This window comes from Entelurus aequoreus, linkage group LG18 (assembly GCF_033978785.1).
Source record: "Entelurus aequoreus isolate RoL-2023_Sb linkage group LG18, RoL_Eaeq_v1.1, whole genome shotgun sequence".
NCBI classification, from domain to species: Eukaryota; Metazoa; Chordata; class Actinopteri; order Syngnathiformes; family Syngnathidae; genus Entelurus; species Entelurus aequoreus.
The window spans coordinates 34,646,340-34,664,540 of record NC_084748.1 but is presented as its reverse complement, the minus strand read 5'-3'; the positions used below and the strand labels follow the sequence as shown (position 1 = coordinate 34,664,540).

Sequence of the window (18,201 nt, the reverse complement as noted above, 5' to 3'; positions counted from 1 at the left end):
CCGCCTCCATCTTTGTTATGAAGCTGCCTGTGGCGCGTTCTTACTGATGTCTTTTCCTGCGTGGAGCGCGGTCTTTCTGGCGTCACTTCCTCTCCGAACTCACTTTGTAAACGATCAATGACTCCATACAAAGCTAAGTGGCAGAGATTCAAGAATTACACGGCTGACTTACCCGTGTAAAATTTTGTCTGAGGAGGGGGACCTTAAACGCTGGTTTAGTGTGGCTGAAACGGGGCTTAAGCTAAATAATTATTAGTTTAAGGGGTTAAACGACTTAGTGTAGACATCGCCTTAGTGGAGCACCAAGCTAGCAATAAAGTGGAGGAAACAGTGCAGGCGCAGTCATATCAAACATTGACACAGTGCACAACAGCACAGTGCACAACAGCAGTTAATGCGATACGAAACCACCAGATCACCAGATCATTAACTTTCAGGAATCCAAAAGGTGGGGCATGCACGCATACACCCCCACACTTCTACTATTAACAGACACTTGGTGAAACGAAGTGGGGGAATTGTTCATGTAAAGGGTCTGTTGCTCCACTTGCCATAGAAGGCAGTTTTTGTGGTATCAGAGTGAAAGCTGAGCACACACAGAAAACTTTCTGGAATACCAATGACTTAACATACTGTGAGCAGACACTGAGTGCATACAGCTCCTTCACGGAAAGAGAGCTATATAATAGCTCTATTGAAAAAGCATGCCTTTGTTTTTCCCTCTTGATCAATTTCTCATTTACTCAAAGGAACATAAGGAAATGCAAAAACAAAGGTTAGATAACATTTAATTGCATGCTCACTATTTGGTTTTCATAACGACCCGTCAACCACGGGGCTGACAACTTGGAACATTAGACACTAGAGGCTAAAGCATTGAACAACTAGAGAACTATAGCAGTAACTGCTAATGGCAATGTGAAGCATGCTCGTTATGACTAGTTTCATCAGCTGATACAGTAGTGTACACAGGGAGGACAGCACATACAACCTCAAGGTCTCATTTTGTCAACTAGATTGTGGACAATCAGATGTTATGGAAGACAGTTGGACATTTTGGGCACTGTGTCACAATAGAAATGTGGATTGGCAGCCAAAATTCACCGAGCTTTTTCACAGTAATTCAACCCATGTTTGTCTTGTAGCGCATCAGTCTCCTTTTAAATAATTAATTACTTCTTTGTTTGATGGCCTTGGGTGCGGCAACACTGCCTGCTCTACCAATTCTTGTAGTTATCAAAGCGGCGGCAAAAGACCCCCCAAAAAGTACTTTGACTTGTGCTACCTGACATGGTTACACCTACTTTAACTTAGAAGCCTGACTGGGCAACAAAAAGACAATAATTTGGCCATGCTTTAAAGGGAATGCCCTCAATTATCATAATCAATTCCCCACAGGACTCCAACATGTGCTAAGTGACTAGAAGCCTCTCAATAAAGCCATTAGGAGCAGGTGGTTAAGAGTGGCAGCAAGTTAAATGGAGTAAGCCAGTTAGCCTTTGAGGGGGGGGAAGCCGCCAGAATAGGACGTGCGGCCATTGAGGGTGCAGTTTTCCAAATGGGCCATGGGGAAATGGGTTACAATCTGTTTTCAACTTGGCAGCGACACACATCCTGCTGTTATGAAAACAGGCTGCCTGTTGGCCAGCGTTGTTAGGGTGATGCTGTGAGGGGAAGAGGGGACGACCAAGTATCAATCAAAACAAGTGTTTGTATCAAGCTAACATCAAGATACTGTGGAGGGGGAGGGGGAGGATACCAGCCCTATTGTCTACACACCATCTAACACTCTCAGGCGTGGCACTGGAAGATGGTGGGGGTGGGTTTTTTTATGCTGTGGATTAACTGGTGCAACAGGACGGAGAAGCAGCTGTTACTGCTAACCAAGGGAAATTATATGGATGAACGATACTACCATTGATAAAGTAGTTTTGGTCAGACACAGGTTTAAAGCCACAAGGGTGTCATCATTGCGACCATTAATTTGGGCATGGGATTCTTCAGTATGAGAGCACTTCAACCTTTGGTCTAGTTCACTTGGTCAGTGGTGCACACGAAACTCAAACACTGATAAGGACCAAACCAACCGGTCCAACAATGGTTCTAAATGAACTCTGGATGTGTTTGGTTGCCAAGTTAATCAAAACCAACCGAGGGAAAAAATTCCTTGTTGCACACTTCCAGGACGGTGCGTGTCTTGCCAAAACACCGGTTTGAACTTGGGAGCAAGATGTGGCGTCTGGAAGACGCGCTTTCTAAGATACTAATCCTCACCAGTATGACTGAAAAGATACCAGTTTATCCCAAGTACCATTATCACTGTAGGACTAAAGGAAAAGGAATGGCTAAGCATGCTTCACACACACACCGAGCAGGACAACAAAAAGGTAACCGCTAAAGCTTTAATGTAAAGTAGGGGTGAGCAATCCAGATGTCAATACTATCTATACCTAGTATGGTATCAGTGAATAAACTATACCAAAGTGATTAGATCAATATTTATATTTTTCTTGGTTTTAATACAAAATAGTTTTTCGGGTTTTTGTTCACAAAGTCAGGGAGTAAATAAGTCTCTCGATACAAGAAGGTTTTGAGAGCAAAACCAAAATGATTCAACTTGGTGCCAATCAGGGGCGTCACTAGCTTTTAAGGACAGGGGGGGGCTTAGCCCCCAGGAGATGCACAGGATGCGAGCGAACGTAGCGCACGAGCACAAAACTTCAAACGGCTAACAAAGACTTAGAAATTAATCATTGTTATTATTATTTCAGTCGGTTTATTTTCAATCTGTGTTCAGTACAACAACAAACATGGGTTTGCACAGTGACATTTTGTTTACAGCATCAACAAGAAACAATGACTTGCATGATTCTTCAAGATACACTGAAACACAATGAAAGTCATGGCATTAGCCTCTCTGCTATTCATTCACAACATAGAGGCTAATGCCACCACTTTCGCTCACAGTACAATAATTGTTTGTTCCCAAATATTTTGAAGTTGCACAGATTACATTTTGGGCACATATGTGACTAAAATGGTTGTAAATTCAAGCCCTGAAAATATTACTTAATTACTTGAATTAAAGTAATATCTGGGTCGGGATAATTTGGCTTGTATATAATATATTTATATATATATTATGGAAAGCCGTTAAGGAAATTAAATATATATGGAAGTCTGAATAGAAATGAGAAACATTTATATATACTGTAAATAAGAAAAACTTAGTCTGCTGATCTGAAAAAGAGCCAAAGCTGTCAAAGAGCTGAGGGACCATCTTCAAAGTGCAATGCTGTAACAAATAATGCAAACAATAAAATGTAACTTCCAGGGCTTGAGATTAATGTAGTCCCGTCGTCCCGGGGACGGTAAAAAAAAATGCACGGGACGAAATTAAATGCTCCCTGGGACGATGGCTTTTAACTATTTTTTTCTTTTTCTTTTTATGTATTTATTCATTTTACATTTTATATTAAATGTCTTGGTTTTTCCACCCTCTGAAATGTTTAACAAGCCATCCTATAATAATACAACAGCTATTAATGTAACAATACATCCATCCATCCATCCAATTCCCAATAAAACAAATATATTTAATGATGTTGTTTTCATTATTTTAACAATAGGCTAATGCAGGGGTCACCAACGCGGTGCCCGCGGGCACCAGGTCGCCCGTAAGGACCAGATGAGTCGCCCGCGGGCCTGTTCTAAAAAAAAAAAAAAAAAATTAAAAAAATTGTTTTAAATTAAATCTACATAGAAAAAACACAAGATACACTTTCAATCAGTGCATCAACCCAAACAACCTCCCCCATGCACACTCATCCACACCCACTCACACAAAAGGGGTTATTTCTTTCTGCTACCAATATTCTGGTTCCCACAACATAGACAACACATCTGCAAGGGACACAGTCCCTGAAGCACACATGATTGTATAGGCTGCTGGTCCACTAACATTTTCATTAATTACCATTTTTTATGTAATTATTTTTATATTGTTTTACTTTCTTTTTTTTCCAAGAAAACGTTTTTTTATTTATTTATCTTATTTTATTTTTAAAAAAAGGGCCTTAACTTCAACAGACCAGGTTGTCAATGAAATTAGATTTGTTTAAAGGGTTTTTTAAACCAGGCCCAGTCCAGATAATGTCCAAATCGGACTCAGCAACACACACCTTCATTCATGTACACAGAAAACAATTAGGGAACACAACAGATTGCATATAATTTATAAACAAAATTACATTTTCAAAATAAGCATTTATGTACAGTCCAGATTATGTCCAGGTCATTCAAATTAGGGAACACAACAACAGATATCATATAATCTATAAACATAATTATACTTTCAAAATAAGCCTTTGAGGACTTCTCATCTTTTTTTTAATGTTTTTTGGCATCATTATAGTTTTTAACCATGTAACTTTATAAAATTAGAAAATACTGAATAAATGTTTTAAAGAAAGTAATTTTAAGTGAATATCTGTTTTTGGCCTTAAAAATAAACATTTTACCGAGTACTATAATTAAATTGACTAAATGATGATTGTCAATGAACTCTCCTAAAATAACAGAAACCACATTAAGCTTCATAAACACACCAATCCTTAAACACATTTTTTCAACTTCCACCCAAAACAAAGACACAATATGACAATACCAAAACAAATGCAGGGTGGATTCAGGCTCCTGACAACAAAATTGGCAATCATCTGACTCTGTCATATTCCATAATTTTAACATTTTCCCTGTGGGTAAGAAGTTATAAACAATTTTAATTTGAAAATAACGATTTTGCACATCGATAGTGGTTTTATAGATTAGTTTGAATATGGCATCCCATGGCAACGGGCAGTCAAAAAAGTCCTCCCATTTTCCATTTGTGTTGTATGAGGCAGCCTTCAAAGATTTCTTTATTAAATAAAAATTATACATTTTTCTATTTATTTTATTTCCTTTTTGCCAACTAGAATTTCTTATTAGAGGTTTACAAACTAATAATTTAGTAGTTCCATAATTAATTATTTGTTTCCATCTTTTCCCAATTACTCCAGTTAGTTGATAAAATGAAAAGCTTGAGCAAGCATCACCATACATAGCTCTAAATTCATCATACTTCATAATTTTACCATTCTCATTGATAATATCATTGACAAAAATGATTCCTCTTTCAAACATATTTTTCCAAAAGAAAGGCTTTCCATCTATTACAATATTAGAGTTCATCCATATTAACTGCTGCAAAATATCGTCTCTTTTTTCTGGCACATAAAATTGAAAACACCACTATGAGTGGATTATTTCCTTTATGAACCCCGCCATGTTTCCCAGCAGACTCTCTGGGAGGGGATCACTTGTAAAAAAGGATACAATTTCTTTTGATACAGTACATGTTTTTTGTCCAACAGGACATTTGTGTACCACTCAATGTTTAAATACATCTTTGGAACAATTGATGCTTTTAAAGACAGACACATAGCTTCAAGGTTGAGAAGTTTCAGGCCCCCATATTCATACTCTTTGTACAAAACCTTTCTTTCAATCTTTTCTGGTTTGCCGTTCCAGACAAAATCGAAGACCCTCCGCTCATAAATCTTAAAAAAGTTGTGTGATGGAGCTGGTAATGACAAAAACTAATAAATAAATTGAGGAATAATTAACGAGTTGGCAATAGACATTTTACCATACAAGGTTAGGGATTTCCCTTTCCATAATTGCATAATTTTGTCCAGCTTTCTTAGTCGATTATCATAATTTACTGAGCCTAGATCTTCCAGATTTCCTGGGACAACAACACCAAGTATGTTAACTGGTCCATCTGTCCACAAAACAGGAACTTTGCATTCCATTCGAAAGGACGTTCCCTTTAGATTTCCGATCCTTAACATTTTACATTTATCATAATTAAGCTTAAGGCCAGATTGCTGTGAAAATATGTCCAAAAGATTAAGAAGGTTCCGCAAACAATGAGGAAAAATCTTATCTTTGTGAATCAGCCTTTTCTGACATAAACTTCATCAAGAACAAACACAGAACACGCCTCACTGATGCACATCTGCAAGACTCACTCAGAGTTGCAGTGTCAAGTTACACACCAGAGTACAACACACTAGTTAACAGCATGCAATGCCAGGCTTCCCACTAACTGACAAAGAAACCGATAACAGATTTGGTGTCCAGTTCAAAATGTGACATGATTTAAAAATTTGAGAGTTTACTTTTGTATTTTATATGAGTTATTATTTGTACAAACATGGTGCAAAGTAATTCATGATTTGTCAAAAAATGTTAGTGGCTAGCTAGTTAAAATGGGATATTGTGATTTCACAAGACTGTCTTAGAAGTGATCATTTGAAAATGTTAAATTTGAAAAATGTGCACTTAGAGAAAATATAAAAATAAAGTGTTGCATATTGATATTTATCTGTTTCTATATATATTAATTGTGAGAAATCATTAAGATGATCAGTGTTTCTACAAAAGATAAATATCATTAATTATTAATAATAACAGAGTTAAAGGTAAATTGAGCAAATTGGCTACTTCTGGCAATTTATTTAAGTGTGTATCTAACTGGTAGCCCTTCGCATTAATCAGTACCCAAGAAGTAGCCCTTGGTTTCAAAAAGGTTGGTGACCCCTGGGCTAATGTATATTATTTTATATAGATTCTGCAAGAAACACAAAACTTAAAAACTAAATTATTTACAATCACAGACACAAGGTTCTTGTTCTGCAGTGCTGTCTGCTAATGTGCTTCGTACACCTGCAGGACCGCAAGCAAGGTCGCAGAGAAAATGCGGACTGGATTTTGAGTGATGTGGGCATTTTCTATATGAACAAGTGGAATGGATTGGATACCGACGCACTAAAGGGGCTCTCTACCTGACACTATGAAGTGAGGGGAAACTGAGTGAATAATGACAGGTTATATGATTATTTATTTAAACTCATATTCGGGCCACATTATAATGAATATGTCGGCATGTATTTGTAAAAATAAAAATTTTTTTTTTTTTTAACACCAAATTATTTAGGGGGTCTTAAGAACATTTTAGGGGGGCTTGAGCCCCCCTAAAATAGGCCTAACAACGCCAATGGTGCCAATAATAGTTTTTGATTTTTTTAGTTATTGTCCACTAGCCACTTTTTTTAATGTGTGCAGCATCATCTGATTTACAACAATACTAGCAAATTCTAAACTTAATAAGATAAGCTTTAGAAAAATGTGTTTAGATACTTGCTATTGTCAAACTATATCAGGACTCAAAATCAGAAAATGTAGATCCTATACCTTATAGATCAGTATTTAACCTTGTTCACCTTGAGGCCCACTCAAATATTAACACTGAATTAGTAATCCTACTCATGATTTTAATCATATTCAATAATTCTATCTACCAAACTAGAGTTTGCAATCTTGTTAAATGATATGAAAGCATGTGTTAATCACAAAGATTATTATTTATCCAACACAAAAACCTTATATTTAGGTCAGGCTAATTAGAAAAATAAGTACCAGTATTCTAACCAAATATACGGCATAAAAAGGACTCAAATAACTGACGAAAAATACAATTACATACAATTATGTAGTGCAAAAATAATCTAAATTAGTAATGACTGTTTCTTAATCAAAATGTCAAAATTAAAGTGCAAATGAAAATACAGCTTACTTAACTGACAGGCAAGTTAGGACCTTTTTAAACAAAAGAGCGGAGTAACAAACTACAACATAAGCAGATGTAATAACAGGTCATATGCAAAAAGATTCGGCATGAGGAACACTATCGTGACATGACAACATGATAAGTGTCTGTCAAACACTTGCAGCGCTTTTTGAAATTGTAGTTTTTCAACAGTATTAAATGGCAGCATGTCTTTGGCAATGTGTTAACCACACTTTCTATGAGTGCACACTATTTTGCAAAGTTTTGTTGACACTGACATGGTCACCAGACACAAAGTTCATGTGGAATGTCGAGTGGTTGTCTTTGAAGTGGGCGTGCAGGTTTGTTGTATTTGCGCACATTTGGTAAACTGACTCCTCGGTGTTGATAGGCTCATCTTGTTCCAATAGGTTTAAACTGAAATATTCCCACATTCGTGCAGTGGCGTTTCGTTTTGTGATAATTTTGTCCATGTTAGCTTACACATGCTAACTAGCTGCACTGTGTGATACTAGCAGGCCAGCGGCCTCTCCTCGCCGCACAAAGAGTGAAAGACACTTAATGACAAGATGATTCACCCACTTATTTTCATTCCGCCATGTTACAAACGCGCATAGTTGCTGAAAGCGACGAAAAGCATGAATGCTCTTGAAGAATGCATGTGGTGATTTAACTTATTGACTTAATTTTGTCCGTTAATTGACTTATCAAATATCGGCCGAGGCCTAGTATAGATGAAGAGGGAGTCGGTACTCAAGAATAGTAGCCCACTCCATGTCAAAAGGATGCTTCTTGGAAAACTCTCGAGTGAATGAAATGATGCAGGCATGCCAAATCAGAGGGAAGGACACTGCGCTGTGGGCAATACACCTAATTTGTCATAGCCCAGCAGTTTTCAAACTGGAAGCGCTAGAAGACTTCTAGCCTCACACTCTGACTGCCGCCAGTGAAACTGAAGGAGGTGGCTAGGGAAAGAAGTTAGGTCTTCCTGGCTCAGACTCGGATAAGCAGTTGATAATGGATGCAGGGATTTTGACAGCCTCAGCAAAGTAAAACAAAACAGCCAACTGACCGCATTCATGCAGACAGATCGTCAATATGTTGCTGGAGAGAAGAGGGCCTGATCAGTTACTGCGCCCACGACGCCAAAGGGGAAACTGAGGCCATTCAATCCAAATCTTGACACCCTGCATCTCTCATAGTCACACTCCTGACACTGAGTAAGATACTTATAGTATTCACTATATCAGCTGAGCGCAACAATTTAGCCTTGATACTTAATTTTGGTATTCCAGTAGTAGCAAAGGCGATCCAATACCAGAACTGCACCAAAAGTCCAACCATGATAGAAAACCTTCCACATTAAGAGAAACTTTTATGTAAAGTCGGTTTCTTAAACAATAAACCCAGCTTCCCAAATCAGTGCTGATTTACTCATAATTAAGGTATACTTTGTTCAGTCTTACAGTGCCAGACGGACTGAGAGCCTTAAAAGTGCAGTGCCAGCATTCACCACTTAATCCTAATGAGCAGGGAAGTACTAACTGTAAAACCATAGCTGAGAGCTTGGGTTCCTGTGTGGTCACACCAGGTTTCAACAGCAAACATACAATGCTGGAATATGAATGCTAAACAGACAGTAGTATAGAAATTGGTGAAGGACTGAATTGTAAGAGACCGGTTGATTGGGATTGCATAATGTACAGTCCAGCATTGTTCCCAGCAACCTGCAGGTGTTTCCTTTGTTTTCTGAGGGATAAAAGATAGAAGTGTTTCATGTGGCAGATATATGTGGGACTGAGGCCACATTTAGGAAACGACGATGCTGTAAACACATTTGTGTTTTTTAAAGTTCCGCATACAGACCACCACCTTTTTATAAGTTCTCACTTTTCCCATAGTGTGCCCAAATTATGCATGGCCACCAACTGTTAACTGAGGGTGTACTTTATAAAGGTCTTGAAAGGGCACGTGATTTCGCAATGCATCGTGGGGGCTGTGTAGCCATTGTTGCTGGACATGGCTTTACTCAACCAGCAGTATTGTGAGGGTGAGAGAGCAACAAACTGGCTTAAAATAGATTGTACGAAAGAAAAAAAAAAAAATCAAGGCACTGTACCAAAACAAATTGGACCCTGCTCCAAAGCCTTGCTAAATTAAAAAAAAAATTAAAATTGGTGGAATTGATCCATATCACCACGTCCAATAGACAAGATTTGAGCTAGCTGCTGAACACGTCCCGTTTCTCGGTCATCAACGAAGTCAGTTTTTATACAGGCGAAACATTTTAGAATGCCATGTTAAAGGCTCGCGGACAAACCAACTTTGAGTGTGTCATCAAGACCTTGGAATTCTACATCAGAAAAAAAGACGGTCGTCCTTTAAGAGGCAAATCAACAGGACTTGTCACTGTGTGGTATCTCCTGGAGAAATTTGTTCCAAACTAAATACATTTCAAGTCCACAAAATACACTGTACATTAATGTGGAAAATATATAAAATCTTCGTTCTTAATAGGAACGTAGCTTTTTCCCCCCAAATACTGTACAGTATTCATAACCACAGGAATAGCTTAGCTAACATACTACTAAATGCTGAAGGTGCAACAGAATAAATCAGGCTTTGATTCAAACTTACCAGTGTGAAAAAGCAGTGAACACACCAACATGTACCAGGTTATAGCGTTAAAAGTGACGTTTGATCATCTCACTTGGCTTTGCTTCTACGCTAGATATGAGACAAATTTCACCAAATCGTTTTTTTCCTGAAACGATCATGACAACTATTGTGGCAGTTAATGATGTCGCACACCCGCGCCATGATTTGAACTTGTGAAAGAAAATAACAAAACTTTAGGACAGAGTCCTAAAAATCAGGCTTTGATTCAAACTTACCAGTGTGAAAAGGCCGTGAACACACCAACATGTACCAGGTTATAGCGTTAAAAGTGACGTTTGATCATCTCACTTGGCTTTGCTTCTACGTTAGATATGAGACAAATTTCACCAAATCGTTTTTTTTCCTGAAACGATCATGACAACTGTTGTGGCAGTTAATGATGTCGCACACCCGCGCCATGATTTGAACTTGTGAAAGAAAATAACTTTAGGACAGAGTCCTGCATTCAGTAATGTAAATAAGCTATTCAAACGCCAACAACAACCACAATGCATTGCGTTTCCACGTCACACTTAAGAGCCCTATACTTCCTTAGTGGTATAGACTCTTTGACAAGACCAGCTATGTGGTTGTGTGTCAACCCTACTCCTTGCCACGTTAAGATTTGCGTTCAGCAAGCTGAAAGCGCGGGCTTTTGGCTCCTTTACCAGCGCCTTCGACTCTCTAATCTGCAGACCCAGGTTCGATCCCCAGGCAGCGTGAATGGGGTGGAAACAGACGGGTTACATATGCACCTTTCACAAATGACTGGCATACTTGTGCCATTTTCAGTGTTTAAACAAGAACCACTTAATTTTTTAAATGCTTTTAACCGTATCAGTATTATTGATAATAGCTTCAGGTTTTTAATCTAAACATTGATTCTTAAAAACATTCGCAAAATTTTTTTTACTGTTCATATATATTTTAAATCGATTATCGAACATTATTAATCGATTAAGAATCAGAATAAATAAAACACGACCTGGTTAATTTTTTGAGCACCCCTTGTGACTGGTTTATCAAATGAACAATTTCACAGTCTAACAATTCCAAAATGTGTGTCATACAGTAAGTACTTCTTTAAAATGACACAGTGACCCACTATTGCAAACTCTACTACTTGGCCACGCCTGAAATAAACAGTCTAAATAAACAGTGTCTTCCAAGTTGTCATTGGAGTGGTAAGAAAGCATGACTTTCAGGGTAAGAATTGACTCAATAAAAGAATGGAATTTGGTGAGTGATTCCACTTAGAATTCGATCAGATTTTTAATGATACAAGGCGTTCAGGATCAAGGAGTACACACTCTGTGCAAGATTAAATGTTGGGACGGCACCAACAGGATGATTTAAGCACAAGCAGGCTGCATCACTCTTTAGCTTTCGAGCGTGGGAGGCCCCTGAATTGGGACACAGGATTGTGGCTAAGCAGTTGAAACTATGGCCAACCTGGGAATCCAAAGGGCTTCACACATGCTTTCACGCCCCCTTTGACAAGCCACCCAAGACCTCAGCAGTAGCGGTGTTGACATGTGCGCATGATAATGACCTTTGTGAATCCCAGCAGACTCACAAAGCCCCGCCCAACACACCCAGGCATGCCCACGACAATAGATTATGTAATCGTCAGGCATTAAAGAAACTCATAAAATATTAGTGTGTTTGCCAGGTTTCAACCTTGAAACCATCAATAAATGGCGCACATTATGACATCCTGTTCATCAACTCACAAGCTTGATTATTAACTGCCAATGAGGTTATGTAATCATTAACAATTGTTTGCCTGTGCACTTATAAGAAACTGCATGGAAGGGGAGAGGATAAGAATTTTGGTTTCACTTTGCTAGATAGGAGACCTTTTTTTTAAAAATCATCACCATGTATAATTTTGTCTTTGGAAGAAGTCTACACGTTTACCAATAAGTACAACTACAATACTGATGATTAGGGATGTCCGATAATGGCTTTTTGCCGATATCCGATATTGTCCAACTCTTTAATTACAGATACCGATATCAACCGATACCGATATCAACCGATATATGCAGTCGTGGAATTAACACATTATTATGCCTAATTTGGACAACCAGGTATGATGAAGATAAGGTACTTTTTTAAAAAATTAGTAAAATAAGATAAATAAATTAAAAACATTTTCTTGAATGAAAAAGAAAGTACAACAATATAAAAACAGTTACATAGAAACTAGTAATGAATGAAAATTAGTAAAATTAACTGTTAAAGGTTAGTACTATTAGTGGACCAGCAGCACGCACAATCATGTGTGCTTACGGACTGTATCCCTTGCAGACTGTATTGATATATATTGATATATAATGTAGGAACCAGAATATTAATAACAGAAAGAAACAACCCTTTTGTGTGAATGAGTGTAAATGGGGGAGGGAGGTTTTTTGGGTTGGTGAACTAATTGTAAGTGTATCTTGTGTTTTCTATGTTGATTTAATAAAAAAAAATTTAAATTTTTTTTTTTACATTTTAACGCATATATCGGCCGATAATATCGGCAGGCCGATATTATCGGACATCTCTACTGATGATGTATGACAGGCAAGTAAAGCAGAGCTTTTAAAAAGTTTAAACACAATTTATCAGTCCCTCCAGGATTTCACTGGCTTTTTTGGTGATTTGTTGGGGCTTAAAATGCCTGAATTCACTGCATCTTTTTCATGAAGCAGTTGTAAAAGTTACGATGTGAATCAACTTGTGATTTTATTTGTGATCCACGTTTTAAGTGTTCCTTGTAACCTTAAACTAAAGAAGTAGGATTTCATCAAGAACTGGAAAATGATTAATACTGTGTGGATGTTTTACTAGTTTTACACTACAAAGACAAATGTAGGCATGAGATTGTATACGTGGGAATCTTTGAGCTCCCTACGATTTGTTCCGATTCACCGCGATTCTCAATTAAAATCAAACCCATTCTAGCAATTTCTTTTATCTGGTATAGTAAAAAAAAAAACTTTCAAATGGAGATAACATAAAACCGACCATTTAAAAACTGATTCCTAAAAAAATAGCAAAAAAATAATTTTTTAAAATCATGATTGGATTTGAATCTGGGGGAAAAATAATTACAATTCGGAAGTGAATTTATAGGAGACCTTTTTTCTTAAATCATCACCATGCATAATTTTGTCTTTGGAAGAAGTCTACACTTTTACCAATAAGTACAACTACAATACTGATGATGTATGACAGGCAAGTAAAGCAGAGCTTTAAAAAGTTTAAACACAATTTATCAGTCCCTCCAGGATTTCACTGGCTTTTTTGGTGATTTGTTGGGGCTTAAAATGCCTGAATTCACGGCATCTTTTTCATGAAGCAGCTGTAAAAGTTAATAAATGGGCTATACTTGTATAGCGCTTTTCAAGGTACTCAAAGCGCTTTGACAGTATTTCCACATTCACCCATTCACACACTGATGGCGGGAGCTGCCATGCAAGGCGCTAACCAGCAGCCATCAGGAGCAAGGGTGAAGTGTCTTGCCCAAGGACACAACGGACGTGACTAGGATGGTAGAAGGTGGGGATTGAACCCCAGTAACCAGCAACCTTCCGATTGCTGGTACGGCCACTCTACCAACTTCGCCACGCCGCTACGATGTGAATCAACTTGTGATCCACGTTTTAAGTGTTCCTTGTAACCTTAAACTAAAGAAGTAGGATTTCATCAAGAACTGGAAAATGATTAATACTGTGTGGATTTTTTACTAGTTTTACACTACAAAGACAAATGTAGGCATGAGATTGTATATGTGGGAATCTTTGAGCTCCCTACGATTTGTTCCGATTCACCGCGATTCTCAATTAAAATCAAACCCATTCTAGCAATTTGTTTTATCTGGTATAGTAAAAAAAAAACTTTCAAAACAGGTTACAAACCTCTATGTTGCGGACGTATAATGCATAAGAGATAACATAAAAACGACAATTTAAAAACTGATTCCTAAAAAAATAGCAAAAAAAAGATTTTTAAAAAATCATGATTTAATTTGAATCTGGGGGAAAAAGAATTACAATTCGGAAGTTAATTTATTTTATGAGCACCTATATTAGATGGAAGTAAAAACACATACTTGGGGCTCATTGTCAAATTACTGTACTGCTTTAATCAATCGTAAATAATAATAATAAAGCTTTATAATTATAGAAACAAACATCATTAAAAGCTTCCTTATTGTCCACGGTCTGTTCTGTCGTCCACAGGTTGCAGACATTCTGCATGTATAATGCTTGAAAAGTGTTTGTCCATCTTAAACATTAATTTGTGTTCCAACAGACACTACAAGCATGTGTGAGCCATCTATAGCAGTAATTGTTTTTGGTCGATGAGAGATCATCATCACACTTCAACATCTCTATTGATTGACAAGTATAGCCTGGTCTTGGGTTAACACTTGGCCAAACAAACCATACCATGAATTGATTAACGTGGACCCCGACTTAAACAAGTTGAAAAACGTATTCGGGTGTTACCATTTAGTGGTCAATTGTACGGAATATGTACTGTGCAATCTACTAATAAAAGTCTCAATCAATCAATCAATACTAAACTGGAGTCAATTTTAACCGTCGTTATCTTGACAATTTGCGACCTGAATTTGCTTTACTACCTAAATTATATTGGTCAACTTTATATTTTTCAACTCGTCATATTATATGGGTGTTATTGGGAGCCTGTCTGGAACCTTTAAGGTAGTCTGACATTGTTTGTGTGTTAAAGGGAGGGTGCCTGGTGGTTGACGAGGAGTTTTAATAATACCATTTGTCGCTTGGGACAAACATCCTGTCTGGTTTAGCTGCAGTCCCGGTGTGTGGCAACCTGCTAAAGGCGTTAAAAACATGCTTAGAATAATAAAATGAAGACACACACACACCGCAATGGCAGGTCTCCAACTTAGCCCGCCACAATGCTCCATGTGCGGCTACAAACACAGCGAGAAACGCCGTCCTGGTGCACCGTGACACGCTAGCATGTCCATCACCACATCTAGCAAACAGATGCGACGCCTGGAGGCATATTCTTTTTGAAGCAATTATCTCACAAACACGCTGTTTTCAACCAATTGTCACAAAAACACACGCATATGATAATTCTGCTTGCTGTGTTTGTGTCATTGACGAAAAGAAGTATGCGCCAGAGACGTCACGACATATAAATTGTTCTTACCTTTCAGAATCAATCAGCCTGCTTTGCTGGGATAAAGAAAACACACCAAAAAAAAACCACCCGAAATATGTTGCAGTGGTAACAATAGAGGCGCGTCCCCCTCGCTCAGCGTCCTTGTCTCCACGTTGGTTTTGAACGGCGGCAAGCTTTCCTCCTTCATAAAGGATGTGGGCGGGGGGGAACGGGGAGGGGAGGGGGGGGGGGGTTCCAAGAGGGGAAGCGTGGTGGCCAGAAGCGAGATATGCAAATCAACCCCCGCCACAGGCCAATCAAGGAAAAGGACCGGTGTATATGCAAATTATTGACGTCACCAACAGGGGGCTATCGCGAGATCTGAAGAGGCTTCACCAGTTTTATTATTTTAAACAAAGACATTTTTTTTATTTTTTTTTTCTCACCAAGAGCCTTATACTAAAATTAAAGAATGTAGGGGCCACTTTATTTATTCATTTATTTTTTAAATTTTTAGTGATAAAAAAAAGAAAAAGTATTCAATTGACAAAAAAGTTACAATTACAGACACACACACATTTATATATGTATATATATATATATATATATATGGAACAGTCAGTGTTCTGCGTTGTGTATCTTCTTAGTGAGGCGCACACACCGGAGTTCAATCATGGGGATTTATTCACCTTTTTTTTGAAAAAAAACAAAAACAGCGCGTCACACACAGTCCACGGCAAACAGAATCTCTCTCCACAGCTCCGAGCGTCAGTGCTCACTGAGGCTGGTCACAAAGGTGCGACACCAAATCACCCCCCAGGGAAACAAAAAGGTATGTAACGGAAAATAATACAGTGGAACCTATTTACAATGAGAAACACTTTTGGGGAAGTTCACAACAAAAAATGATGTGAATAATTGACCAAAATTAAAATAAAATAAAATAAAATTTAGCTCGGCTACGTATATATATATATATATATATATATATATATATATATATATATATATATATATATATATATATATATATATTTATATATATAGTGAATTATATTTATATAGCGCTTTTTATCTAGTGACTCAAAGCGCTTTACATAGTGAAACCCAATATCTAAGTTACATTTAAACCAGTGTGGGTGGCACTGGGAGCAGGTGGGTAAAGTGTCTTGCCCAAGGACACAACGGCAGTGACTAGGATGGCGGAAGCGGGGATCGAACCTGCAACCCTCAAGTTGCTGGCATGGCCACTCTACCAACTGAGCTATATATATACGGTATATATATATATATATATATACCGTATTTTTCGGACTATAAGTCGCAGTTTTTTTCGTAGTTTGGCCAGGGGTGCGACTTATACTCAGGAGCGACTTATGTGGGAAATGATTAACACATTACCGTAAAATATCAAATAATATTATTTAGCTCATTCACGTAAGAGACTAGACGTATAAGATTTCATGGGATTTAGCGATTAGGAGTGACAGATTGTTTGGTAAACGTATAGCATGTTCTATATGTTATAGTTATTTGAATGAGTCTTACCATAATATGTTACGTTAACATACCAGGCACGTTCTCAGTTGGTTATTTATGCGTCATATAACGTACACTTATTCAGCCTGTTGTTCACTATTCTTTATTTATTTTAAATTGTCTTTCAAATGTCTATTCTTGGTGTTGGGTTTTATCAAATACATTTCCCCAAAAAATGCGAATTATACTCCAGTGCGACTTATTTATGTTTTTTTTCTTCTTTATTATGCATTTTCGGCCGGTGCGACTTATACTCCGGAGCGACTTATACTCCGAAAAATACGGTATATATATATATATATATATATATATAAACACACATACATATACATCAAATACATGTATATGTACGTATGTATGTCAAGTTATGTATAAAATACATATATATTATACATCAATCAATCAATCAATCAATGTTTACTTACTGTGTATAGCCCTAAATCACGAGTGTCTCAAAGGGCTGCACAAGCCACAACGACATCCTCGGCTCAGATCCCACATCAGGGCAAGAAAAAACTCAACCCAATGGGATAACAATGAGAAACCTTGGAGGGGACCACAGATGTATATGGTATTTTTATTGTGCGAAAGGGACAAGCGGTAGAAAATGGATGGATGGGTGAAAATTGTAATTAAAAAATATTTAAAAACGCATAGATTACAAAAAAGGTTAGATAACATTTAGCAATTTTATCATACATGTTTTAAAAATATAAATATATAATATATATTTTTATTTTGTGAAAAAAATTTTAAATAACAAAAATAGAAATATATAAATTAAAAAAAGTACAAATCACACTTATCTATATTATGTATGTATATATATTTATATATATATATATATTTTTTAAATGTATTTATTTATTTTAGGAAAAAAATAAATATATATAACATCCATATGTACTGTATATATACGCGTGCACACACACACACACACCTATATACATACATACAATCTTTATATATATATATTATCTGTATTATAGATGTACTAAATTTATATACTCTATATATTCACATACTCAAAAAATACAAACACTGGAATACATAATTTACAAAAACTTAAAATTATATTTATCTACATTTTACATGCCCTTTGGACACCCCTGATTTAAATTAATTGAATTCAGTGTGTATGCCGTTACTTTTAAAGAACACAATTGAAGAGGGATTAT

The 18,201-nt window shown here is 37.1% G+C and overlaps 1 protein-coding gene across 2 annotated transcripts in view; it reads right to left on the bottom strand.

Annotated features, from left to right (window-relative positions):
* Positions 1–15,708, bottom strand: part of prr36a (proline rich 36a) — a 43,216-nt gene extending 27,508 nt beyond the window's left edge. Inside the window, exon 1 of one of the 2 annotated variants that reach the window (XM_062027040.1) lies at positions 15,533–15,708. Coding sequence is in view for 1 of the 2 variants with exons in the window: in XM_062027037.1 (XP_061883021.1) it covers positions 15,240–15,281 (42 nt within the window). In the remaining variant the exon portion in view is untranslated. Of the gene's footprint in view, positions 1–15,239; positions 15,297–15,532 lie in introns of those variants that run through there. The other variant, XM_062027037.1, reaches the window with a different exon arrangement.
* Between the last annotated feature and the right edge of the window lie 2,493 nt (positions 15,709–18,201).